This window comes from Anas platyrhynchos, chromosome 3 (genome assembly GCF_047663525.1).
Source record: "Anas platyrhynchos isolate ZD024472 breed Pekin duck chromosome 3, IASCAAS_PekinDuck_T2T, whole genome shotgun sequence".
In the NCBI taxonomy this organism is placed as follows: domain Eukaryota; kingdom Metazoa; phylum Chordata; class Aves; order Anseriformes; family Anatidae; genus Anas; species Anas platyrhynchos.
In genome coordinates, this window is record NC_092589.1 from 73834919 (window position 1) to 73862088 (window position 27170).

General features: G+C 45.8%; 1 protein-coding gene across 4 annotated transcripts in view; it reads left to right on the forward strand.

Moving 5' to 3' along the window:
- Positions 1–26519, forward strand: part of SCML4 (Scm polycomb group protein like 4) — a 53141-nt gene extending 26622 nt beyond the window's left edge. For 2 of the 4 annotated variants that reach the window (XM_021270189.4, XM_021270190.4), the window contains exons 4-7: positions 1522–1716; positions 14183–14449; positions 21913–22055; positions 25908–26517. In XM_021270189.4, the coding sequence (XP_021125864.4) occupies positions 1522–1716; positions 14183–14449; positions 21913–22055; positions 25908–26033 (731 nt within the window). In that variant the 3' untranslated portion in view covers positions 26034–26517. Of the gene's footprint in view, positions 1–1521; positions 1717–14182; positions 14450–21912; positions 22056–25907 lie in introns of all 4 variants that reach the window. The other 2 variants (XM_021270187.4, XM_021270191.4) reach the window with 2 other exon arrangements.
- Positions 26520–27170: the final 651 nt, after the last annotated feature.

Genomic DNA, 27170 nt, shown 5'->3' on the forward strand with positions numbered 1-27170 from the left:
CACACCGCCTCCTCCCTCTCCTTTAATTCTCTTTTGAGCTCTCTAACCACAGGTGTGCCTTCCCTAAGGGACATTCAGAATACTCTGAGAATGATCCAGATTCGTTCACAGAAACATGAGATTGAAGTAATTTAGTGCATTTTTTTTCTTGGTTCTGTGCTGTGTATATGGTTTTAATTTCAAGCAGGAGAGACACATTGTGCACCAAGCCTGGCAGATGCTTTGGTCTCAGTTCATCTAAGCTGGCCCAGCCTCAGGTACCTGAGCTAAAAACACCTGGCCAACATGATTGCAAACTTCTCACCTCTTCTAGTCACCGTCCAGGAGGTGTGATGGCCCTCTGGCCATGGTGGGGCTCTGAGATTGCAGCTCCCTCCCAGCTGTCAGCTTTGTCCAGGAATTTTAATTGCTCTGCTCTCACCCTCGGGTTCAACCCTAGATGTATTTCTAGAGAGCAGCCCTCATCCCACTCGGCTGAAGCACAGAGCTGCTTTCAGGTCCTCTACAACACGAGGAAGATTGCTCTTGGTGAAAAGAGTCCTGGCTGCAGGGGTCTCCCCACAGCACCACGTAGCAGAGATGGTGCTGGGAGCAGTGCCACAGGGAAACTTTCTGTTACCTGAACATCGCTGTGGCCTGCCTGTGCACCTCTGAAAGCACCAATTCACATTTCTTGAGCCCAGATGACCAGAATGATGCCTACAAGTGCACTTCAGGCTTCACCAGGAATTAACACTCCCTTGTCTCTCTTGGAAATGTCTTGTTGAAAACCTCCTAGAAATACATTTGCCTTTTTCTTCAATCACTTTGGTGGCTTGTGGTCATCCAGTGAGCTTCTCCCATCATTTCTCCTCCTGTCAGGTCTTGTTGGGTCCCTCAAAAAAACGACAGATTGCCTTGTACTTTTTGTATTGTAAAGCAACAAAATCTTTCTGTGTCAGCATGGACCACTGTCAGTTCCCCCCCAGGACAAAGGCTCTCCTGTTGGCACAGCCTCTTGTCTTCTCCTGACTCACAAACTATCATTTCCAGTTTAACAAAAGATTCCTCATACTTTAATGACCACAACTACTACCCTTCCTTCATCTGTAATGCAATTATATCACTAAAAGGCCCCTGATTTAGCCTGGCAGACCTCTTTTCAGTAAAACCCCACTATTTTGTTCACAGACATGTCTTTAGTTCCTGTCTCCCCATTTTCTTTTAAAACTGTGGGTGTTGCATTGTAATCTTTTTGTTTGTTTTTGTTTTGTTTTGTAATTCACTGTAATTCAGTTGGATGCATGGATTAGATATCCTTGCACTGCTGCCCATGCCTGGCTGCATTTCTCTGGGGGAAGGTAATGTGATTCATGTGAACTCAGCTCCTTAAGCTCCTCTGGTTTGTTTTGTACTTCAGGTGGGGTAACTGGGTAAAATAAGACATGCAGACAAATAGTGGTATGAAATCTTTTTCCCTGCTCTCAAACAACCCCCATCCATGCATTGCTGGGTACTGAATTGCTCTCGCTTGCTCTCCAGTCTCAGCTTCTTTCGAGGGGAAGCAGCATCTCCTGAGCCTGCTGGCAGTGAACAGCATCGGCTACGTCCTGCGCTTCCTGAAGAAGCTCTGTCGCAGCCTCCTGTGTGACAACCTCTTCAGCAACCAGCCCTTCCAGCAGTACAGCGCCGCGCCAGGAACCCCGGAGGTGTACGAGAACAGACGGATGGAGGCAGGTAGGCTGACTGATCTACTTGTGCTCAGGGTTCAATGGGGCTGAAGAGATGACTCTCTCCTTTTGGTCCTGTCCTGCATATGCTGGAGAACCGCAGGTCCCCGTGGGATCTTTCCAGAGGGAAGCAGGTGGATCTGCAGCATTTTTCCTGGTTGGCTACAGAGGAGGCTTTCAGCTGAGAACCACTGTGTTGAGGAGCCCCAGAAGTGACAGGGATACTTTTCTGAGTATTTTGTATTCCTTTGCCTCTTTTAATATCATTATTTATTTATTTATTTATTTATTTTTCCCAAGGAAACAAGGCTCACGTGGTCCCACTGTCCTTGCTTCTGTCAGTAACTTCTCGCCTCCTCAACCATATCTAGCCCTGGGGTAGAAGTCTCAAGGGGATTGAAAGAAAGGTGCAAAGATAAGGCCCTGAGCCTCTGCTTCACTGGCAGGCCTCACCCCGACAAATTATTGTGCCTTCTCTTTCTTTAGTGGTGATGTGGGCACTTGGGGAGCACGTTCTCTCTCTCATACACCCAACTATACATGTATGCTGGCAGCTGAGAGAAGCGTGGTTTCGTGTCCACAATTATTATCCACAGTTTGTTTGCCAGGAAGAACTGCAGGTGTGCTTTACACACCAAAGCCAAGTGCAGGGTGTGCACACAGTGCACAAACCTCCTTTTTGTGCAAAGAAATCCAGCTGCCACTCTTAAATGTAAGAGAGGAAACACAGGAATGCACACTGAAAAGAAATATTGTTTTCCTCTAGACTAGGTCATTTGCAGCAACCCAAATATTTCTGAGAGGCTAAGGGGTTTCAGTAGCACAGAGTGAGTGACTTCCAGCAGGCCTGGCATTTGCATTTACATTTACATTTACATTTGTATTTGCTTTTGCTTTTGGTTTTGCTATGATGTGTGTAATGAATGGCAGCTCCATCACTGGAGTTTCTACCATGGCTGTTACACTCTGAGCATCTCCTACATGATTTCACTGCAGATACCCCTGGCACCATTCACACTGGCTCTGCCCAGCTCCTGAGGAAGAGGCAGAGCATTATCTTGGTCCCAGAGCAGGCAGGGGATGTAAACGCAGGGAAAGGCCTTAACCCCAAGGCTGTCCCACTGCTGGGGGCAGTCACTGGCCCTCCTGGAGGCAGCGTGGGCTGGGGCAGCCTTTGGCAGGGCATGTGCTGGCCTGGGCTCTTTCCCCTCACCTGGGAGTGGGACGGGGCACAAAGTGGGGCTCCCAGGCTTTTTTAGCTCTGCTGCCAGCAGCACCGTGGTAGAGTGGAACATGAGTCTTGGGAAATAGCTGAAGGAGACACAGGACCAGCTAGCAAGCTGGTGTACTTTAATCCCACATCACAAGAGACACTGATTGTAGATGACTGTTTTGGCTTGCACTTAGCATTTCTACAGCAGTTTAGTTTTTTTATCTTTTGTTTTTTCCTTTCTCATGTTTGAAATAGCATTCAGAGACATCCAGGTTTCTGGGAAGGGAGTGCTGAGAGCCAGGTCCTGCTATCACACACACCTCACAGCTCCTCCCAGCCTGGCTGCTGCTCTCTGCTGGTACCAGCAGCGCAGGGAGCTAACAACAGCAGGGGGGCAGCTTGGCTGCAAGGTGCAGGAAATGTTGCACTGGGCCACAGGATATAGGCTTGGAGGCTGCTTTTGGTACAGGCAGATAAATAATATTCCTATTCATAATGACAGGCTGTATTCAACAGCTGGAGTAACACCAGGTTTAGGCACAGGAGCTTGAGCCTCTCTGTGTTGCTGCATTGCCCGAATCTCCTTTCCATCTCCCTGGGAGCCAGCATTTCTCTGCAGCAAGGTCAGCACAGGGGCCCTTCTGCTACACAGAGCAGGGACAGGGGTTCCCTGTACTGGCAACAACCAAGGACAGCAGGAGGTCTTGATGCAGACAGCTCCGAGAGAGCCTTTGTTGGGATAGGTCTCGTGTGGAAGGTGCAGGGCCGTAATAAAGCCCCACGGGAAGCCGTGCGAAGCAGCCCCATTTTTCATGGTGTCTGTTCTCCAGCTTGTAATCGAGGTGTTCTTCCTTTTAAAACCACGTGCCTTTCAGCCTCTGTGCGCCAATGAATTGAACACCTGCATTGACTTCGGTGCAGTCACTCCTGATTTACGCTGGCAGATGCGAAAGGCGAGGCCGGCGTCGTGTCCAGTCATATTAATCCACTTACACCATTTGGGAGCCACCTCTTAACCCTGCCCTGAAGCACATGCCCCTAAGCCATTGCTCACCTCCGCGGGCAGGGAGCTGCCAGATGCTAATGGCTGCATGCAGGCCAGGTGGGATTTGTGGATGCGTGCGTGGATCACTTGCAGCAAGAGCTGACATTGCCCAGGAACTGCACCCAGCGCCTGGGGTGAGGGTCTGTGCATGGCAAAAGGCTGTTTCTGGAGAACCCACATACTGCTGGCATGCACCTATACAATGTAAGGGTGCTATTTTCCTGAGGAAACCATGTTTGCCCTAAAACTTCTTGCCAGCCTAATCCTGGGCAGAGAAACTGAAGCAAGTTTCTCGAAATATATGCGGCATTGGCTTATGTGGGAATCATCAGGCTTGATAAGCAGCTTCTGCTTTCCCCTTTGGGTCAGTCCTTTCTTGGCTCTTCCTGGCCTGCAGCTTGGGCTGTGGTTATTTTGAGAGGTAGAAGCTCTGTCCCAAGGCAGCCGGAGAAGTGCTGTAGGAAGGTGTTGTAAGAGTGTGAGCAGCAGGCAAGACATCAGGTTGGGACTGGGGAGCTGCATTTTGTCAGAGACCTTCCCACTGATTGCATGGGTAAGTCACCCCCTCCTTGCTGTGCCTTTATTTGAGCGTCCGTCCAGCGAGGGCAGTGATTCTTGCCACCACGGGCAAAGCCCCGCTAAAACTGACAGAAGAAAAAGAGCAACGTGATAGAAAACTACATATTATTACAATCGATATTTCCTGTTCAAAGCACCACATAAACAGCAGCTCAGAAATTTCAAGCCCTGAGAGGGCAAGAAAAATGTTGTCTTTTTTTTTTTTCCAAGTACTGTGGCTTGTTTAATCTTGTCTTGTATGCTATGAGGAACAGGGCTCCTGGCTTCACAGCACACTCAGAATAGATGGCTTTTATGGCTATCAATAGCTTTGGCTCTCTTCAGTGTTTAATTACCTGCAAAGGCCATTTATTGCCTCATATATTCCTCTGCCATGAACATTATCCTTTAAACAATAAATAAAATATTAAGGTCACATTTAAAGAAGGAGCAGAGGAACAGCACAAGCCATCCAGACACAGCGAAGTCCAATATCAAATCTTTGTCTGGGCTTCAGGGTGTTTGATCTGATGCTTGCAGTGGGGCAGGAGGGTGAAGGAAGGAGGACGTCGGGAGGTGGTCCTGGGGGGTCCTGAGGGCGGTCACACAGTTTGGTTTGGGGCTCTTTAAACCCAGAAAGACTAATGAACAGTACACCAAGGGGCAAATCCTGGCCTGACAAGAAGAAAGATAAGAGATGGATGGGAGAAATGAAATTTACCTGTAATAAAATTTGCCCAAACTCTACAGAATTGAAGGAACTGGATAAACTGACCACCTCTGACCCTTATGCTGTATGAGTACTGTTTGTTAACCCCCCAAATGAAGGAAAAGGCCCCTTCTGAACCTCAGAGTTTATAAAATTGTATCTCCTTGTGGAGACAGAGGAAGGAAGCTGTGTGCAGATCTCCATCCAGCAGCCAGCTCAAGGGCAAGCCTCCTTCCCTCCCAGCTGCTGAACCTCTACAGCCTTGAAGGAGTGGAAAAAAATCCCCCATTTTGGAAAGGCTCCCTTCAAACCCAAGTGGTTAAGCACTCTGCTTCCAGTTGCGGGCAAGGAAAAGCCCAAAAGCCCTTCTGTCTCCAGCCTAGGATGTTCTCAGAGCCATGGTGCAAGAAGTGGTGGTGCTGGAGATGGCCCTGGCAGCAGCTGTGCAGGGTGTAAGAGGGGAGCTAGGCCATGAAATGGAGTTTAGGAAATGGAAAAAAATCCTTTTTTTTTTTTCTTTCTCTATCAAAGTGTATACGTAAGAAAAGTGGATGAAATGATGGGCATAAATGCATGAAGCATGATGGATGAGATGATATCCACTACAGACAAAAACACCCCTGGGTATAAGCATTTAATTCAAGCCTTGCACGCTCAGTCACGTGGAGGAAGCATAGATGCTCTTCTAGAGCCCTAGTCAGGCAAATTGTGTGATTGCAACTCAGCTTTAGCTTCAGGTGTATCTTTAACTGTGTTTTAGCTGGTAATGTCTGCAGAGCTGTATTATTCCTTTAGGAGATATCTGAAAGAAGGAGTCCAGTCTTTGATTTAAAATGGCTCACGTGGAAGTCGAAACATGAATTTCCATTGCTAAACTTGTAAAATGTTGATACAAATATCTGCCGTCCACTAAATCCGTATTTCACACAGTCAGATCAATAAGCGTAGCACAGGTAGCAGGCCACAACCGACAGTGAAAAATGCCAGGGAGGAGAAAATGACCCTCAAGATCCTGACCTTGTGCCGGTTCAAGCCGTGCTGGGTAAGGTTTGTTGGGAGCCACGTGCAATGCGTCAGCGTGTGCTCTGCCAGCCCATGGAAGCTGCAGGCGATTTGGATGTGTAGCTCCTTGCTGCAGGGCTGCTGTCACATCCAGGGTGATGGAAAGCCCGGCGCTGGCAGTGCAGGGGATATGAGAGTTGCCATTTTCACTGCACAGGTTTCAAAACAGATTTTTTTATTATTTTTTTTTCAGGCAGCTTACTAAATTTTGCTCGGATGTTCTTTATTTTTTTCAGCTCCATTTTTTGTCCTCCCCCACGTTAGCCTCTTTTTTAACCTTTTAGATTAAAAGCTTAAAAGGCTCTTCTTCCTTTATCTGTCTTCATCTATCTTCTGTTCCAGTCTTTCCTTTTCCATTTTGCTACCGAATAGATGGAAACCCACACAGCACAACTGCATTTCCACTTCCATGGAAATAAAACACCCCATTTTTCTCGAAAACTCTTGGTCCCGGTTTAATCAACAGTGCTCCCCAGGGTTTATTTGTTAGCAGTAATTATACAGGGTACATCAAAGTGCCTTTCGGAGAGTAGCAACATGCAGCATCTGCCTGAAGAATATTCATCTGTTGGCAAAACGAGTTCAGAGCTGATTAAAGCAATTAAGAGAGAATGAGAAGCACGTTGCAGGGGGGTCCGTGAAGCTGGGTGCTGGTGTTGGGATGGTGCAGGCTGTGGGCAGCAACGAGAAACGTAAGGTGCAAGGTGACGGGAGCGCTGCCAGGAGCTGGGCAAGGGGTGACATCTCCACCTCTCACTGAAAATGAGGTGGAGATGCAGGTTTGGGGAATACCAAAGTACATGAAGTGGTAAATACAGCTTATTTTGCAGTTACTGCACTTCACTGTAGACATCTCACATAATATATCTCAAATAATTTGTTTTTCAAACAAAAAATCACTGTTAAATATTTTAAGTCAGTGCTAACCCTACAATTGAGGGAGACTCATCCTGCAGACAACAACAGAAATGCATCCAGCACTTCATCTGCGGAGAACGCCAGCACGCAACGTGTTGCAGTTTCCAAATAACGCAGTCATTTTCGTACAGTCTCTTCTCCACACAGCTTTTTTTTGTGACTTGTCGATGCTGATTTATAAGCACACAGGGTACTTCACAAACTGCCTGGAGAGGGGAGCAGCCCCAGGTACTGCTGGAAGCTGGAGGCAGAACAGATGGATGGCAGCCTCTTGTCTCCCTCTGCCAGTGCAGAACTACTGCTAGGCTAGGACACAAAGCCTCGCAACCCTGACAAATCTCCTTTCCATGAAGCACACCCTGTCGTAGCATAAAGGTGAGGGAGGTGGGAAGAGAATGGGGGAGTGGGTCTGAAATCAGGAGGAGGAGACCAAAGGAAGACTTCCTAAAAGCTGGGGCCATATGTCACTGAAATCCCTTCACCTGCACTCACGGGTTTTCAGTACTTAACCAATTTGCCTGCACTGTAAGGTAAGACTAAAATGTCTCCGTTGCAACACAAGATATTTATTCAATCATCGCCAAGCACTTAAAAAAAATCCTCTATGGGTTATTTATACACACGAGCACCTTTTATTATGAAATCTAATTTATTTGTCAGCAGCGAGCTTGCGAATTTACTCTACCTTTTTACTCGGTTTGGACAATAAAGCCATGTTGGTCTGTTCCCAGCCAGTTTCATTTCCTGGTTCTACTGCATTAAACACAATGTGGCTGTTGTCTAGGCTGCAAACACTCAGGGGAAATTGTTTAAATAATGAAAAAAATTGCCCGAGCTGAATTCCTAGTAATCAGGACAACCATGGGTTTTGCAAAAATTCTCTAAAAAATTTCAATTCTTGACGTTAACTGACTGGCAGCTTCTCCCAAGGGGGGATTCTGCATTTCAGTTCCCAAAAAAACGTTAGCAGCTGGGGCACGGCGAGGTGATGCGTGGTACAGTAAAACCCCAGACTGAGCCCTTGGGGATTCGTGGCAGGTTTTATCCCCACAGCGTGACCATGGTGTCAGTGTTCAAAGCGCATTTACAAATGGATAAGGCTTATTTACATCTTCCTGTTCGAGTACCCCCTTTCTTCCCCCACGGATGCAGTTCCCCCACGAATGCTTCCCCCGTCCTTGCCCGGCGTGCAGGGTGCGGGTGCGAGCAGGGGAGCGGTGCTGAGGCGCCAGGGGAAGGCCTGCTGAGGGCTGACCTCATGTTTTCATCGCGCTGCATGTCTGGGCAGGCGGTGGAGCCAAAAGGAAGGGGATGGTGCTGTCATCCCAGAATAAATCAAGGCAGGATGAGCTGGAAAGTCTTAATCCATCACAGGAAGCTCTTATCTTCAGATAGATGCATGTAGGCCCAAGCTACAAGGCTGATAAGGCGCACGGGCCATTTCTGACTGGGTGGAAATATGCGAGGCTGCTTGGCAGACAGAAAAAAGTTATTTTTTTTAATCTTCTAAGAGCCGATGTTAAAATAGAAGATAGCAGTTCTGAACCATATCTTCACGCTGTTAAATACTGCTCCGATCTCTCTGCTCCCTCCCTCTCCAGCTTGCACTAGACTGAACTGATGGCTAAACTCACCTGAAGTGGTTATTTCTGCATTTCTGCTTTGGCTTTTTGTGTTTTTCCCATTTTTACTTGTCCATACATGGAGGCTGAGATGCAGGGTTTTTAACCTTTGGTAACTGGAGCTCATTAGACAAAAATGTAGGGTATTTTTGGAAATCATCCTTGAAGATGACTGCTTACAGGGACCCGAAGTGTCTGGCCACTTGTGCCAAGCTTTGTAACTAAAGACAAAAAGACATGGCTGTGTGGTGTGATGGTCATAAGGCTGTGTTTCCACTGGTCTCAACTAAAGGAAAAGAAATACAGATATTTAGAGAGCCTGTTAATGAGAACCAGAGAAATCTGATCGTTTCTCTGGAGAAACATCGGAGCAAGAAACTTCCTGGGCCAGGACCTGAATCTCTTTTACCCGCTTCTTGGCAAAGGCAAATCAATAAGCTGAATACCAGGGCAGGAGTTAAAGGCATGATGCCGGCCAGCAGGACTCTCCACAGCTGCTGAAAACCGTCCCCTCTGCTCCCCCACGGCACCCACCCTTGGGCAGGGAGCTGGAGCCAGGAACAGGGTGTACAAAATGCAGGGCAGATAAAAACATACAAGCAGCCTCGCAATGGGACTTTGTTGCTGTAGTTAGCTCCTCGCAAAATGACTGGGAGATGAGGCAAAGCTGGCCCTGGCGGGGGGAGAGGAGAGGTCTGGGGAAGCTATGATATCATGCAGCTTAAAATATTGAGTTCACATCTGGTCAACCCATTATAGAAAATATATGGTAGCACTTAAAAAGGTGCAGGGAGGGGTCAGAGGGCAAAGCCCATCACTAAGTAATATCAGGAATAAGAGACAAGAGAAAAAAAAATGGAAGAGGGGGGCAGAGAGAGAGAGAAGAAAGAAAGAGAGAGAGAGAAAGAAAAGTTTTATATTGACTGTGAGGAAAAGAACTTAATGGGGAATTTAATTAGAGCTAATACAGATGGTAGAACACTGCGTTGTCTGTCCTCCATCCATCCTCCCAGGGCGAGGGGTGAGCAAGCAGTACCCCATGGCAGCTGCCCCTGTGCAGGACGTGCCCCAGTAACTGTGAACGGGGCCCCTGGCCCCAGCTCACTGCCGAGGAGAGGAGAGGAGAGGAGAGGAGAGGAGAGGAGAGGAGAGGAGAGGAGAGGAGAGGAGAGGAGAGGAGAGGAGAGGAGAGGAGAGGAGAGGAGAGGAGAGGAGAGGAGAGGAGAGGAGAGGAGAGGAGAGGAGAGGAGAGGAGAGGAGAGGAGAGGAGAGGAGAGGAGAGGAGAGGAGAGGAGAGGAGAGGAGAGGAGAGGAGAGGAGAGGAGAGGAGAGGAGAGGAGAGGAGAGTTTAACAATCTCACACAAAGAAGCCTGAATTTTTACATTGGGAAAATAGAAAATAGGTGTTTTTTTTTTTCTTCCTCTTTTTTTTTTTTTTTAATTATTATTTTTCTTCTCCTTTGCTACATTTTAAGGCGTGCTAGACGTAACAACCTTGCGCTTTTCAGACCAGTTGCCTTTGGACCATTCCTGGAAAGGAAAACTAATTCAAAATGGCTTGTGCATCTCAGGTGGTGTAAAGTTATACTGGAGACTACTGCGCTCAAAGCAAAGGCTCAATACAGCTTTCTCATAAACCTGCTTTAAAACAACACATACTAATTTTTCAGTAGTGTGTGCCCTTCTGCTGACTACATAGAAAATAAAATACAGAAGTGCAACAGAATACAGAAGGGCTAAGCTACAGATTTATGAAACTGTTGCATTTTAAACCTCAGTGGAGAGTTATGTTTTCTTCTATTGTCTTAGAAAATATGTTTTCCTCTAATTGGTCAAAGTGGGATTAGTATCTGTGAAAGCCATGCACTTTACACGGCCTTCTGGGGGCTTACCAAATGCAGCTATTTTGATACACATCACTGCTTGAGCTGCAGCTTGGGCAGCTTCTGTGTTTTACAGACAGGGAGCGGAAGAAATATGAACACAGAAAGCTTCTGGACAGTGGAGTCTGCTCCTCTTGCTGCCTCCCGTGCCACTGTAAGGACTGTGGGCCATCAGCCTTCCCCATGGTCATTCTCCACTCTTTTTGGCTGCTTACCTGAGTGGAGAAGATGTTGATCCTAGGACCAGAAGATAATTCAGGTGTGGAGGGACGCCAAGCAGGGTTAGCTATGGGATCATGGCCCCTTCGGGACCATGGTGGGGGGCTCTCAGGAAGCCCAGCCTGTGAAGCACAGCCAGGCAAGGGGCAGCTGGCTCACCAAGGGCTTTGGTGCACACGTGGCCACAGGCCATGGGCTGCCAGCTAGGCAGCCTGTTTTATGCCAAGATTTTTATATTACCATCCCTCCTCCCCGGCAGATTGTGCCCATTGATCCTCCAGCTTCCTGCTATTCTGTTAGTTGGGAGACTCTCCAGCTCCTTTTGGTTGAGGCTTTTTAATGCTGTCTCCAAGCTCCTTAGCTCCTTAATATTGGTGACCATGCTATGTTTTAGTAATTTTTGAGTCTTGTCTGTTCTGTTGACGTAGAGATGGAAGCACCTGGGGGTGCTTCCCACTTCCACTGTGGTCCACATCCCACCCAGCACATCCTAACGGCAAATGAAGAGAGACATTATAACCTCTCCTCCCCCAAACCACATGCTTTTGTTTCCAAGAAAATCCAGGTGTTTGGCCTGGGCAAGAGCCACAGCAATTCCTCAGCCTTGGCTTTCCACAGATGAGGCTACACGTGAGGATGGCCCCGAGCACTGACTGATACATCCCAGCTAGAAGAGGTGGTGGCTCAACTTGCATCAGCTAATGCGGTTTTACAGAGGAGCCCACACTAGCAGGGACTGCAGAAGCTGAGCAGCACCTTTTAAAAATGTGTGAATTAAAACCCTTAGCCACACCTACTTGAATGCAAAGTCTCCTTTTTCCCAGGCTGTGAACTGCCTTTGCTCCTGAGCTTCTCTTGGTCAGCAGGAGATGACGCTGGTGAGTTGCTCTTGCAATGTGCTGACTGCTTGTGTCAACCTAAAGATCAGGAGCTCTGAAAGGGCTTGCTTAGAAACCTGGCTGTGTGAGGCAATTCCTTCTCCCCCTCATCTAATGACATGAAAATCACTTTTCAAACTGCCCGAGCACCTTCAGCTTGGGCATGTTTCAAGCAGTAAAGCTCTTACTTGGTCCGCGGCAATAAGCGTTATTGCTCCAGTTATTGAGCCCAAAGCAGGGACAGGTGGAACAAATTGATCTGGATTAAGAAAAGAGTTTTAGGAAGAGTTGGGAACAGAAATTATGGCATCTGGTTCCTCATCCGAGTCTCATACAAAACTCCTGGGTGTCCTTCCATCAGGAGGCTTCATCCACACAGGTCTTATTTTACAGAGATTACCGAGAGAGTCTGACATCGGTAAAAAATCCCGGGTGTCCACTCACAAATTTAGGAGTCATTTATATCCATAGTAATAAAAGCCGTATGCTGTTTATTTAGCAGGGCTGTTTTAATGTGCTGTTGGTTGTTTGGATAGGCTGTATCTTCTTCATATTGTAATCATATTAAAAGAGCATTCTTTTCCTGGAATAAAGAGGTAATGATTCACAAGAGGCATAATTATTCCATGCGGTGCAGGCAGGATGCTACAGAAAGAGCTGTCTTCTTTATGCATAAGAGGCTTTTATTGCAAGTGTTCTACACAGTAATTAAATTCCTTTGAATGAGAAGGCTTGATTGGATTTTCTTTGGTTTACTGGGCGGAGTCTGAAAAGCAAGGTATTTAGCTCAATTGCTATACAATTTTGGCATCTGTCAGAGGCGAGGGAGAAAGGTTCACAGTGTCTGATTCCCATCTCTCTCATGCTTGTGTTATGTTAGCTGAACACCGCTGAATTCAACTGAATTACACCCTGCTTGTGTTTGTGAGAGAATCAAGCTCAGAAACCCCTAGCAGAAAACATTAGGATACTAGAACTTGCTCAATAAGAATCCAAATTTTTTAAGGGGAAAAGAAACACTAGAAAAGGAAAGCTATTTGTAGTTGCAAAGGCAAGTGCCCCAACGTGAAGAAAATTTACATTTACAGCTCTTCTTCAGACCTGATGGCTGTCTTATAGCGAGTCCAGCCTTGGCCTAGAATGGGCCAAAGTTTTAAGAGGGAGCAGCAAGTGAATGCGAAGTCAGGAAACCCTGTAACAGAAGCTTGACGCACAAGCCAGGATGCTGGCATGGTGCAACTTTTGTGTATTTGAGTTGTCAGACTAAATCATGTTTGTTTAACATCAACGACTGCGTGCAGCCACCAAGGATTTTTTTTTTTTTCATAGGAAAACAGTAAAAGTGTAATTTAAAAGGAAAACTCTGTTATATACAGCCTCAACATGTATTAGCAAGGGGGTTTGGGTCTTGCGGCATGAATTACAGCATGAATTCTTCCTGCTACTCAGTAAGGCTACACGATGCCTCAGGAGGAGGGTGCTAGCTTGGGCAGGGAAGATGTGCCACACCACAGGGGTAGTTTCACCCTGCTCAGGTGTCTCTAGAGAGACAGTATGCACAATCAGGAGTCCATCAGACCCCTAGCCAAGGGGGATATAGGTCTGTAAAATAGGTCTGTTTGTGAAAAATGTTATACCTACCCCACCTACGCAGTGCATAAAGTGCAATGCAGAGGTGAAGGAGCAGAGAAAAGGTCTGTGATCATCGGTGATGCCAGCACCCATCTGAGAAACTGACTCACGCACCTCTGCTTGCAAGTGGACACTTGGGAGTGCTCGTAGCCATCAAGCCTCTTCTTCTGGCAGAGCATTGGGCCTGATGGATGTCTTCAGCCGAGAATATTTTCTGATGAATTTTCATAATTGCAGGCAGAACACTTTGGTTTATTACTGTCACTCCTTCCTAATTGCCTGCCAGGCGTTATTAACCTGCAAGCTGCCCCCGTCCTGTGGTCCTGCTCTTCTTTCTTCCTTTCAAATTGCATGTTTTTGAAACAAAGACAGAGGGAGAACAATAGCTGCACAGCCTTCCAGCCTTGGTGGTGTTCAGGGAGCACCTTGAAGGAAGGGAGAGCTGCCTCTGCCTTCCCACCAGGCAGTGGTGGGAGAATATCACGTTAAACTGATGACACAGACGAGTCACAGGAAGCCAAAATTTCTCTGTTGTGACTCTACTGACTTCTGAGTGGTTGTGCTTCCTTTTATTGTTTACTGATACTCAACAAGGATGCCTTCTGGACCTCTGTCTGTCCCTCCTGTCCAGCTGTCTGTACAGAAAGTTGGACATGGAGCCCGTTTTAGTTCATGGAGCCCATTTTAGTTCCATTTTACTTATATTTCTTTCTCTTTCTTGGCTTGCTGAGCAGAAACGGTCGTACCTGAGGATTACCTGGTCGATCCTGTGCACATGAAGCGGTACAGCGTGGATCCGGCCGACCCTGCCTTCAGCTGCGTGGGCTCCATGTACGCCACGCGGCAGAGTCCTGTGGATGGACGTGCAGCTGGAGGCTCCTCTTCCTCCTGCAGCCACCGTCCCACCCAGACGTCTTCAGGGGGTTCCTCCTCCACTGGCCTGCGGCATCAGACCTCCAGCCCCACAAGGAACGGGACCTACCCTGAAGGAAACAGAAGTGGTAATTTAATATCTTCCTATGAGCAGTGTGTGTTACTGTGCTGGTGCCACGCTGGAGTCTTAGCTCATTCCCAAATTCCCGGGAAAATGAATGAGGGGTGCCTGGATTGACATCCACGCAGACAATGCTTGCTTTCACTGAGAAGAAGTAATAACCTATGTAAACACAAAATCAATCTGTTCATCATTAAGTGAAATGGTGAATGTTTTCTAATGCTGTTATTAATTATGTAAACATATGTATTATGTATAATCGAGTGGCAATCAAAACTGCCATTATCAACTTACAGATATAAATATTAATACACAAGGCATTCCTCCCCAGGATTGATACAGCCTGCAGACAGGTTCCTGCTAACGGCATGACACCAGCTGTGTACAAGGTATGGTGCAGAACAAACCCAAATGTTGGTGCCTACCTCAAACAATTGAGCAAAAGATTTTGCTTCCTAGCTGCAAACCATGCTCCTTTAATTATGAACTAGACCAGACTGGAAAAAAGACTGCCCAGCAAAACATATTTTTAGAAATCATCCAGCTTACTGCTCAAGGCTTTTTATCCTATAGGGAAGCAAAGTCGCAAGAAGTTTATCTGCAGATTCAAGGGATGCCATGGGAGCCACTGCTTTCAATAACCCTTCCTCTGCCCTCTCTTTGTATTTTTGCCCAGTTCTCCTGATCGGATTTAGGTTTGTTGGGTCGTTCACTCTGCTCTTCAAGGGCACTCTGCTGGTGCAAAGCCCTCTTCAGGTGACAAGAGTAGGCTTCCTTCCAGGAAAACTCCTTTGACAGATGAAGTGAGGGAAGCAAGTGGGGCTAAAAGGGCAACCTGGTGTCAGGCAGAGCAGCTGAGAGGACAGGGTGCACACAGACAGGCAGCCAGAAGCTCACGATATCACGAGAAAATTGGCCATGGCAGTGGCAAGTGTGGTTTCTAAACCTGGGTTGCATTTGCTCTTCTTCAGCTTATTGCTACATTCCCTGTTAGCAATGATTTTTTTTCACCCCCACAAATGACCTGGGTTCATCAAACAGGTTAGGTAATTATCTGAACTTCTGCTAACTTTGTCTTTTTTTTGCATTTTCTAATTTCTCAATTAAAAGGTCCTTATCAGTAGTGATGTGAATAGTGTCTTCACCCCTTGCTAATTATTCAAACTTCATTTATGCATTTTTCATCTTGAAGATAGATCTAACAATGGAGTTGAGTGTCTCAGCCATTTTTAAGTCATTAATTTTTTCCCTTCCTCATTTATTAATGGAATCGACTGTCACTCTGGGTGGTTCTTTTTTGTTTTTGCTTTTTTTTTTTTTTTTTTTTTTTCCTCTTGCAGAAGCCTCGCTGGTTCCCCCTAATCCTTTTGTCTAGCATTAACTCCTTACACTGTCTTTCTGCCCTTGCATTTCAACTGGAAACTGCAGGTGATTATGCAAGAAGCCAAGATTTAACAATGATTTGCACATTTTCAGCATCCAAAAAATACTGTGGTAAAGTTCCTGTGTTTTAAAAATATGCTGTGTGGAGATGCCTTGTTATCATGGGTTTGAATCTATGTTCAAGAGACTGAAGTTTAAAAACAGGACTCCCTAAGCTTGCTCATCTGCATTACTTCTTCTTGTTTCTGACTGTGAATATCACTTTTTCCCAGACTCAACAGAGCCCTAAGTGGAAAGCTAAGCTTCAGGAGGCAGCTCTATCTCTCTTACTGTGACTTCCATCAAAATTTGCAGTCTTTGCAAAATGAAAGCCTAAAAGATGGCAGGTTATTTTTCCAGAACCGAACCAACAGGCAAGTCATAGAGGGCCCATGCTATAGGCCTTGCAGGTTCTTATATTTCCCTAGTTTGAAACATATTACAGAGCTTTGAGGAGCAAAGATGAAAACATTGCTTTTAGACCAGACACTTGTGAGGTCTAGGCATCTTCGAAGCAGCTACAAGTGAATTCAAGCTGCAAGATATGACATTTTGGGATAAAAGGACTTATCCCAAAACTGTTTTGTTTAGTTTGTTTGATTGTTTGCCTGTTTTTGTTTTGTTTTGTTTTGTTTTCATAGGGCATATTTTTAACACTAGCTCATCCAAGGACCTCTGGGATATTTGGCCAGCTCAACAGCAACAGCTCCTTAAAGCAGACAGATATACAGTGAAGACCACCCAAAAAATGTTATTAATATCTTTTATAATTATCAACAATTTCTTAGACCTGGTATCATCCATTGTACATTAGGGTCTGCACATACAGGTCCCTGCAAACCCATACAGAGATGGGGTTGCTCTCAAGGTCTCCAACAGGAGGAAGGGCAATCGCCAGGTGCTCTGTGCACCTCTGTCTGTCTGTCAGCACCAACGGCCCATGCATGTTTGTCCCACCACCATCCCGTTGCCTCTGAACTTCTCAGCTGCTTTCTGGAGACTCCAGCAGAGGCAGGAGCTGGCTCCTCTGAAGCAGAGGAGAGCAGCTTGTTCTTGGCTAAGGCTGGGCAGTTTTCAGTGGCTGTGATTTTTTTAAATATATGTATTCCTAAGGCTACCTTGGTGCAGCTACACTGGAGTTTGAGTACCATCTTGGCAAAATCTCTCTTGCAAAGGTCTTAGGAATCTGCACTCTCACTATGATGCTTCTTCATGTTTTTTTCCTCTTTCTAGGGACACTTTATATGCTGCTGAATCATAAGCGAACAAAGATGAGCAATTGGTGCATGCCAGTATCTCTTCTAATCCTCCTCAGTTTGCATACTCGCAAGGAAGGGATAGGCAGCACTCATTAAAAAAGGAAGGATTTCTCTCCAAAACCTCAAGCCAATCCTCTTTATTTAACGAATATTTTTGAAAAATAGCACGTGTTATTTATCAGGGTGTGCAAATATCATGGAAAAAATCATAGCCATAAAACATAGCTCAGTGCAGAGCAGAAAATGTTTTTCAAGGGGAAAGGATGAGATTAAACCTCAAAGCTCTCATTAATGCGATCGGAAGCACGATGCCTAATTCTCTCTGATTATGCTAAAAAATTCCAAACCAAAAAAAAAAAAAAAGTCATTTCAGAAAGCCAGTTGGGGCTGCTAACAGATAAACATGCACTTTTCTGTCATCATTTGCCAAATGGAAGCTCTTAAATCAGGGAAGGAATAGTCAAGGACATCATAAACCTTAAACCTTTCCAAGCTTGCTTATGTACCAGACAAACAAACCCTTTATTCCAAGCGTGAAGAATTCTGTGTTCAGACACAACATAATAACCTTAACCTTGCCCTGTAGCTTGCTGGCTTTATGCAGATTTTATTATCCAATATTAGCAGTTAATTATTATCACCTGAGGGCCTTCGTTAAAGAGGCAATCCTTGCTTGCTTAATACATTCATTTCCTGAAAACATTTGGGGGTGCAGGGGCTGAAGTTTCTCTTTTTTCCAGAGCAATGCTGCAAGCACCTGGGGTGGGGAGGTGGATCCAGCATCTCCCCCAGGCTGTGGCAAGGGAAGCCTGGTCCCACTGCTTTGGCAAGTGCTGCCTGCCTGCTGGTTTTTGAGGACATTTACAACGTGAAAGGTTTGATGTGTTCAGTGATCTGCAGTGCTTTTATTCCTCCACCCACCTTTTTTTCCAGCCCTCCTCCTTCCAACCATCTTCTCCAGCATGGTGCGCCCTGGCCTTGTAGGAAGCCTCTCCTGCAAAACCTTCCTCCTGCCCTTGTTTGCAGTGGGAGGATTTATTTTTAAAAAAGTATTTCTTATTTCTCCATGCCTTTGAGGGCCTGCTACTTTGGCTTACTTTCAGTGGATCTGCTGCTCCTTATTATCTGCTCCAGTGCGATCAGAGAGAACCTTTTAAAATTTCATTCCCACCCCCTTCCCCTGAGGCAAAGAAATCATTTAGGCCTGCAGCAATATTAAAGTTCATCTGTCACTCCCTTTCCACTCTTATCTATCAATGGCCGCACTCCCTCTGGGCTCTGTTTGTTTGCCAAGAACATATTTAGGGAGTCTGTTATTTATCTTTCCTTCTTTCACAGGTTTAACTCCATTTTAGTGTCGTATTTTCTCAGTATGGCTCTGCAGCCACTCGGCTCTTGGCTCTCTCTCTCTCCATCCTCCTTCTGAGGAAGGTCTGGAAACAGAAATGGGGCAAGAGCTCAGCCGCTGGCTCTGTTGCACCATCATCTCACCATCAGCTTTGCTGGGCACTGGGTGCTGGCCTGGGATTTCCAGCCATCCCTGGCAATAGTCTCAGCTGGGATACCCTGAGAGCCTTCCCCAGAGGGGAGCCCCATCCCCATCTTCCCCTGGCACTGCTGCAGGCAGGAGGGGAAGCGTTTCCCTTTGATTACCTGGATTTCCATATCCCGTTCCATTAATTTGACAAATTTTTTGCCACCTGTCAAAAACAGGAAATTGGATTTGACCTAGATTACAATCTCTAAAAATAATTATTGGTCCCGAGCACTCCCATCTCTTTGTAATCTGAGTATTCATTATCATCTTGATTAATTCTGATGACAGAATGGCATAGGATACCCGGGAGACATGAGACTTCCTCATTTATCTAATTCTTAGGTTAAGTGTGAATACCTTCTGATAAGAAAAAAATGTATAGTACTTGCCCTGCTGCCATCAAACACTTTTGTGCTTAATATAATCTTTTACCGAGGTGATGCTATTGAAACATAAAACCTCTGCCTTTATGTAGGCATGAAATGATTTATTTTCTTCTGGAAATAAAGAAATTGCACTAATGTGTAAATGAATGTGTAAAATTAATGCGTAAAAGCCAGAGTGAATTTAAAAAATACATTTTAAAATATATGCAAAAAGAGATTGCTTCCAGCCTCATCATCTGAAAACTGAATTCGAGAAATTTGTCTGCAAACTGCCAGTATCCCAGTTTCGCTAACAGCATTTAAAGGTAGTCGCTTACACACCAGGAAAATAACACATCTTAATTCATGAAAAAGCAGCAGGGAATAGAGGACTTGGCTCCAGGTAGGTAAATACAGATTTAAAATAAAGAAGAGTTATGGCTATGCTTAATTCTCGTGTTTATATTGACGTATTATATCTCAGGAAGGGATTTGAAAGGGTTATCTTCACTTGCTGGAGGCTGGCAGAGTTCTGGCCATGCAGTCTCTTTAGAAAGGTCATTTATATATTTGTCTTTAAAAAATCGGATTTATGCTATCGATTGCTAGACTGCAGAGGAGTGCGCAGAGTTCCCCTGTCATTTCGACCTTTCCTCCTCACCCCCTTTCTTTTATTACCAATATTTCTCAGAAAGGCCCCCAGCTGCTCCCAGGGGCTCGCTGCCCTCCTTTGCCCTTCCCTGGCATCTCTGCAAGCATTTTGGGCAGCAGTCACTGGGCCAGGGCCTGCTCTGTTCACGCACCTGGCGTGAACCCCACACTAAGTCCTCTGGTTTCCTTGTATTTGTATGAATTTAAGGGGAAAAATGTGCTCCTCGGCAGCGGCCCATCTCCCCAGACCACGCTATGGCTGTGGTGTGGAAACATCTGCAGTCCTTTGGGCACAGCCAAGCCTTTCCCCTCTCTCTTTTTCCACTGGTTCACAAAATCCTGGTTTTCTCCCTTGGTTTGAGGTGCCCAGGGGCAACATCTCTCCTCACCAGCTGCCACCAGACCCGCAGCAGATCATGCCACGAGCAAGTTAAGCTACCGGAGTCCCTTTCCAGGTACTTGCTCCTCTGCCTCCAAGGCAAGTCTCGCTTCTCCCGCTCGCCCCTGACAAACTTGCTCGATGTTACTGACGATCCAGGGGCTGGCCGAGATCGCCCCATTCGTTTCCTACTCTTTGTCTTCATCGCTTCGTGCCAAAGAGTCCAGATGGTGCCTGTGCCACTGTGTATTGCATTTGTTCTGTGAGAGGAGCCCAGGGTCGCGTGAGTCCGTACGAACACCAGCCCTCGCTGCCTAATTACGAGGACCCGCGGCTATGCCTTGTCCTTTATATCCAGCACAGTGACTTAGCAAATGAGAGCGTAATTATCATGATATTTACATCCCATCCCATTACGAAGCCCATTGACCAGATTTACACATTCATAGCACTGCTGCTTACTGGAGTTCATCTTTCCTAACTGCGAAATGCACCCCATTACATTATACTGGGGGACGGGGATGGGGCGAGAAAAAAAAGGGCCAATATGCACATAAAGCTGTTATTGTGCGTATATGGGCAGACCCTCCGCTCACATAAATCAGCACAGCTCTATTGAAGTCATCAATGTGATTTACATGAGCCACAAACCCAGCCCACTGCATTTGGTCTTATTACAATGGTGTTTGGAGCCACACGTGGTGTGTTCATACCTTTTATCTGTCTTTATAAGCTCAGGGTTTCTCTGGAGGGCTCAGTCCTTCTCTCCTCAGCAGCTCTGAGCCATTCTGATTCCTCTCTTGGCTACCTGGGGCCTCTCCAGGGTACAGTTTGGGTACCTGTGGTCTGCCTCTCTTTGCACTCTGCTTCCTTTCTGCCTTCTGTAGTGTCTGTTTGCTTATCATTTGCAACAGTTATTGAAAATTGGGCCTTAACAGAAAGAGATGAGCAGGTCTGGGCAAGTAACACCTTATACATTTATCTGCTGTCACCTGCTAATGTAAAGTTTGCTTTGTGTGGACGCAAACAAAAGCAAACAGCTTTCCTGTAGCCTAGCATAATGTAGTTCTTCGTGAAGCAACGTAAGGGTGTGTGTGGACGGATTATATACACATGCAGGCTAAGATTTATGGTTCTGCAGAGACTCAGAATAAAAACATAAATGTACTTTCATTCCAATGTGCCTTTTTTCACTTGATTTAGAGCTACAACAAGCCAAAGTGACCTTAAATCATCCAGGGCTTGTACCATTAAAGGATCACACGTGCAGTGTTCATCTTTGCATGTTTTAGTAGCCCTCCAGATCAACCTTCACCGGGGACCCTCAGCTTTGTGTGAGACTAAGATTAGCAGGGTATTGATTAGGAACCCTCCTCTAAGCTCCAAGATAAGTCTGAAGATCTGTATGCAAAGAAAAAACCTATCTGCTGAAGTCTGTTTTTATCCTCTGGCCTTTACATTCAATGGCAAGCTCCTTTGTTTCATGCCGAAGCGCTTTCTCTCCAGGTGGGAGGGTGGTGTCTTCCTGAGCCAAAATCCCCACTGCTTGCACATCAGACAGCAGGGGCAGCTCGGTTTAAGAGCCTGGCAGCTGGCACATTTTTCCTTCCCCAGCAGGAACCTGAGGCTTTCATGTTTTTTAACACAATTCACCAGCTGGGATCATGTCTCCCGGTAAGCAGGAAACTGCCAAGCCCCTTTCTCTCCCCACCCCACCATCTCAGGCTGATACACTCAGATCTGACATCCAACACATGGGGCTGCCGCACTGCTGCATGCTCACAAACCAAGGAAGCCACTGCATGCCACTGCAATGCACTGCTGTTGGCTTTTTTTTTTTTTTTTTTGTACCTACAGCCTCAAGTCCTTCACCAGAACAAGACTCGGCTCGGCCATCAAGCAAGAATCCTTTGACCTGGACTGTGGATGACGTGGTTTGGTTCGTGAAGGATGCAGACCCTCACGCTTTAGGTCCCCACGTGGAGCTCTTCAGAAAACATGTATGTAAAAGGCTGCCCTTGGTGTTTCTGGGGAATTTGAGCCAAATGCACAGGCAGTCCCAAGAGATACAGACATACAGACAGCCTGCTTTTGGCTGCTATAGGCAGTGCCTGTGCTCAGCCAGGTTGACCACAGGGCCCTCCAAGGGGTTCAGAGCTTTGGGGGGATGAGGGGAAGTACTGAAGAAGAGCTCGCTTATCACTCAACAAAAAGATCCTACAAATGTCTTTAGAAAATGCTCGCTATTTGTTCCCAGTATGCCAGCATATATTGTCATTATGCTAAACCTAAGAGAAAGCACAGAGGATCTGGTGTTCATTTTTCATTGTCAGATTGGCACAAAAAAGCCTTGCCTCAATGACAATTTATTCTCAGGATACCTATGATTCTTGTCTGAAGAGCATTTTTTATGCGTCTCTAGATATTTAGCAGTAGAAGCCCGAAAGAGCCAAAGAGCCAAGATACTTTAAAAAAAAATAATAATAAAATTATGTAACTACATAACCAAATTTAACAGAGCTGCTGACTCACTGGAGAATATGATATAGTAAAGAGGACTATAAACATACATCTGATCAGGACTTTCTTGTTCTCCTGCTGCGTAAGGAGTTGGTACCACTGCATCTACCATTTCTAGCCTCCTCCATCACTACCTGACCAAATCAGAACACCAGCCTTGGGCACTGAGACAGGGTGTTGGGATGAGAACAGCAGAGCTTGCACAGCACCGTTTTTGTCCAGTTTCCACTCCTAGCAAAGAATGTCCCTGTGTTTTCACACAGCAGCAGGGCGGTGACACACTCTGGGCGGTCACTGGGCCGGCTGCACCGAAGCGTGCCATGCCACAATACTGCTGCTGCTCTGTGACCGGGGACACCAAGCTAAATTGCCCCTAAAGACTGTCCCTGTCAGCCTTTGTGAGGCACCCAGCACCTACAGGCCCTGCTTATCACTGGTTTCCTTGTAAAATATGCAGCAGGTTTGAGGATCTGGGTAAGATTACCACACAACTCAATTCAATTACGCCTTCGAGTTATATATGTCCCTGCAATTTTTCAGCCTTCAGATCTCATCTGGATTAGCACGGAGACCTCAGAGGTGAGAGACAAGTGATTAGTCCATTAACCTTAGCCATATTTTCCTCTATGTTCAATCTTTCCATGAAGCAGGTGCATAATTTACTTAGCAGCACTTACTGTCATTGACAAGGCCCAGCCATCACCTGGAAGCGTTGCGTTGGCAGTCAGCTCAGCTCAGCTATGACAGTGGGAAGAAAAGGGTGGTGGGGCCACGAGGAAGGGAAGAGTTGGGGAGGTGTCCTGCATGCCTGCAGATCTCTTTGCTCTTCCTGTATGAAGCCATTTGGGTGTTGACCGCTGTCCCAAGAGCTGGCTCTCCCTGAGGCAGGGAGGTGTAGCCCACATCAGTCACAGCTACAGTGTGCATTGCGGGACAATCATGGCTGTGGCTCTGCTCTTCTCACCACGAACAGGAGCCTTTCCTCTTTCCAAGACAGCTCCTGAAGGGTCCACTAAGACCACAAAACTGCCTACAACCTCCCCTCTATCACACAAAGGAGCCGTAGGCCTGGCAGAGACCTGGTGGCAGCTCTGCGTGAGAGCCCCATGCAGTGCCCTCTCAGCAACAGGCAGGCCGTGGTAGGCAGGCCAGGAGAAGGGAAACAGAGGAGCAGAAAGAGCTATGAATGGAGTTAACAGGTAGAAAATTCAGGCTGGAAGGGCTTGAAGAAATGTTATGGTCTGACAGTTTAATTATGGCCGGTGATTGGCAAACGCATGTACGAAGGAGACAAAAACCTGTGAGTTTAACATAATGAATACCATTTATTTAAAGAGCAACCTGTCTATGCCAGTGCCAGACATCACACTTGTGAGCTTGCATCTTTCCCTAGACTTTCTTCATATCAGTTGTTGGGGCCCTGGCTGCTGAGCTGCCACTTGCTGCACTCCCGTCACAGGTGGTGGCCTTACCAGGGCTGGTGTCTGTTCACCAGACTGTGGAGCACTAAAAAATAAAAAGCTTTTTGTTCCTCTTTGAGATATAGATCCTCATGTTTTTGATTTTACTCATAATTAATTGCTTAAACACTCATGAAGATCTGAATTTGCATCTTTCTCATTCAAAGTCGCACCCTGGGGGATACCCACGGACATCCACAGCCTGGTGCAATTCTTGTTCACATGGCACAGGCCTTGGTTAGGGGCTACCCTGCTTTTTGAGCAGTGTCCTCAGACCAAGTTCTGCAAGAAGCTAGCACAAACACAGCAGTACTCATTCTTGCTTGCGGAAGCTGTATGTTTACTCCCCCTGTATCATGATCTCACAGCTCACACATTTGCTGCTCCCATCCCTTGCAGGAACAGAGTGATATTTTCCTGCAATATCCTAACCTGCAGTGGGCCAGATCTCAACTAATGTGGTACAAACTAAGCACACTGAATTTTACCAGCTCCAGAGCCTATTCAAGACCAGCTCATTGGGGCTACTGCAGATTTGGGGACCATGCTATAGAGTCTTTCAATTTTAAAATTATTTTTTAAAGGGCTGACACAGTAATATTAAAGAGAAGTCGAGCCAACAATCTGCACAGGGACATGGCTAATATGGGATATTTAATTGGATATGAATGCTCCCTCTGGCATACTCTAGTCAAGGAGTTTAATTTTGACCCCTACACAGTAATAATAAAGGAAATAATAAAATGCTGAACTCAACATTTAGAAACAGCTGCAGTCGCACCAAACCCTTGACAGAGATTTTACCTTATGGCATCACAGTTCCAGGAGTTTGTTTTTCTTTCTTAAGCAAATATTAATTATATGTAATACTTAATCTTCCTTTCCTTAACTTCCTAAAAATAATGGAAAAGAGAGGGGGAGGAAAGAATAATGGAAAAGAGAGAAGGGGGGGTTCCTGTAATGGATGGAGTGGGGGGTGCAGAATGAAGAGCATCAATTGATTGAGTTAATCAGAAAGTGACCTTAACTGCTCATCAGCTAAATCACCTGCTGAATGGAATAATAATGATCAGGGCAAATTAGGATCCATAGTATTGCTTAATTAGTAGGTAATGGATCACAGAGGAAAGACGTTACCATCAAAAACATAGAATACAATATATACAGCACTAGCGTGCTTGTGTATATGTATGCACACACACAGCATTAGTTATGTTTTAGCTGTGATGATCCAAGTAAGACAGTAGAGACTGAGAGGGAAAGTAGTATTTTCAAGCAGATCTGCTAATATAGCTGCGTAAAAAAACATCCAATAATACATCCAATTAAATATGTTACTACTGTCTTCATTTCAAGATATATATATATATCACTGGGTGTAAGAGTACTGGGGATATGTGAAATGTATGGACCGTCAGGGACAGAGCTGGAATTGAGATTCAGGGGTCTGTTAGCAGTTCATGAGGCCACATCCTTCTGTCTCTCCATCACTCATGCTTTCTCTCAAGGTCAACTGTTTGTTTTTTTTTCAGAGTTGGGTTTAGAGCAACCCTGATTTAAAAATAAAAAAATAAAAATCCTCGTGATTTTATGCCAAGTAATTGAAAACGTAGACAAACCTTAGAGCTCCTTGAAGAACAAACGCAATATTTGATTAAAGCCTCCTTTAGAGCTTCCTTTTATCCTACCTTAGCTTTCAATTTTTTTAATGAAGTTTCAGAATTCCTGACATTTCAGCCAGTTCTGGTCTAAGACATGCTGTTTCTGATTCACCTTGTTTAATGTGTCCGGACGCAGCTCTGCTGTCTCGCTTTCACGGTGCTGGAAGGGAGGTTAACACATTTTAATTCTCTTTCTCTCTTTTGAAACCAGGAGATTGATGGCAATGCTTTGTTGCTGCTGAAAAGTGACATGATCATGAAGTACCTGGGGCTGAAACTGGGACCCGCGCTGAAACTGTGCTACCACATTGATAAGCTCAAGCAAACCAAGTTCTAACAATTTCCTGAACAACAGCAGAACCTGACCTAAATCTAGACAGAAAACTAAAGGTAACGTGCTGCCTTACAGAAATGCGTTCTTTTGCAGATTGTTTTCCCTTCTTTTTTAACAAAGACTTTGCCTTTTTTAACATTTGCGCATCTTCACGATTTTTTTAATCCGATGGGAGCTTTCGGGCTGCTTGCGTTAATAATTTGCCAAAAAATTATATACTTATTTTGTACCATTGATATTATTATGATTATAGTAAGTCCTATTTTTGTAATCAGAAGTGGGGAATCAAAAGCAAACACAGCGATGGTGTATGCTGAGGACTGCTGGCAGACACACCGAGGGTCCTGCACCTGCTGCGGGGCCACCGCTGGCTGCCAGCTCCACCACCGGTGCTCAAGGCTTTGGGGAAAGGGCGGCCTTTGGTCCTCTGTCTTCTGATGGGAACGACCCTGTGTCTTGCACTATCATCCGGAAAACTTGAATTCTGCAGCTTGAAAATGAAAAGGAAAAAAAAAATAAAGAAAAGTAGGATTAAAAAAAAAAAAAAGAAGAAGAAGAAAAATGAAAAAAAATAAAAAGAAAATTTTAAAATTAAAAAAAAAAAAAAGAAAAAAAGGAAAAAGAAAAAGAAAAAAAAGTGGGATTGAGGGATTTTTTTGCAGCCGAAGTACTTTTTCCCACTAGAGGGAGCAGCCCTAACAGGCTTGGGGCTGGAGCTCAGCTGACACGGTGCTTTCTGTCTGATGAGCTTTGACCATCACAACTCTCCCAGCCAGCACATCTCCAAATACTGACAAGGAATCGCAGGCTCCCAGCAGGATGAGCCGTCGCCGTTTACAGATAATTATTTCAAGAAAAGCCCAAATGCAGAAAGCATTTCTGACAGGATGTTTCCCGTTAAGCCGAAGAGGGGGTGGATGGCTCCCATGGTGTCTGGCGTGCTCAGCTGTCGTCTCCCTTCCTTGCTGGCTGACGTATGGTTTTTGGCACTCTTTTAAGAAAAAGCAGAATTTCTGTTTTTGGTCTCGTTTGTGCTTTTGCAAAGCGAGGGAGCTGGGTGGGAGCGTTCCCCACGAGGAGCTGGCAAGGCATGGCATGGCACATCGCTGTGCTTGTGGGCAGGTCCGGGGCAGATGCTGT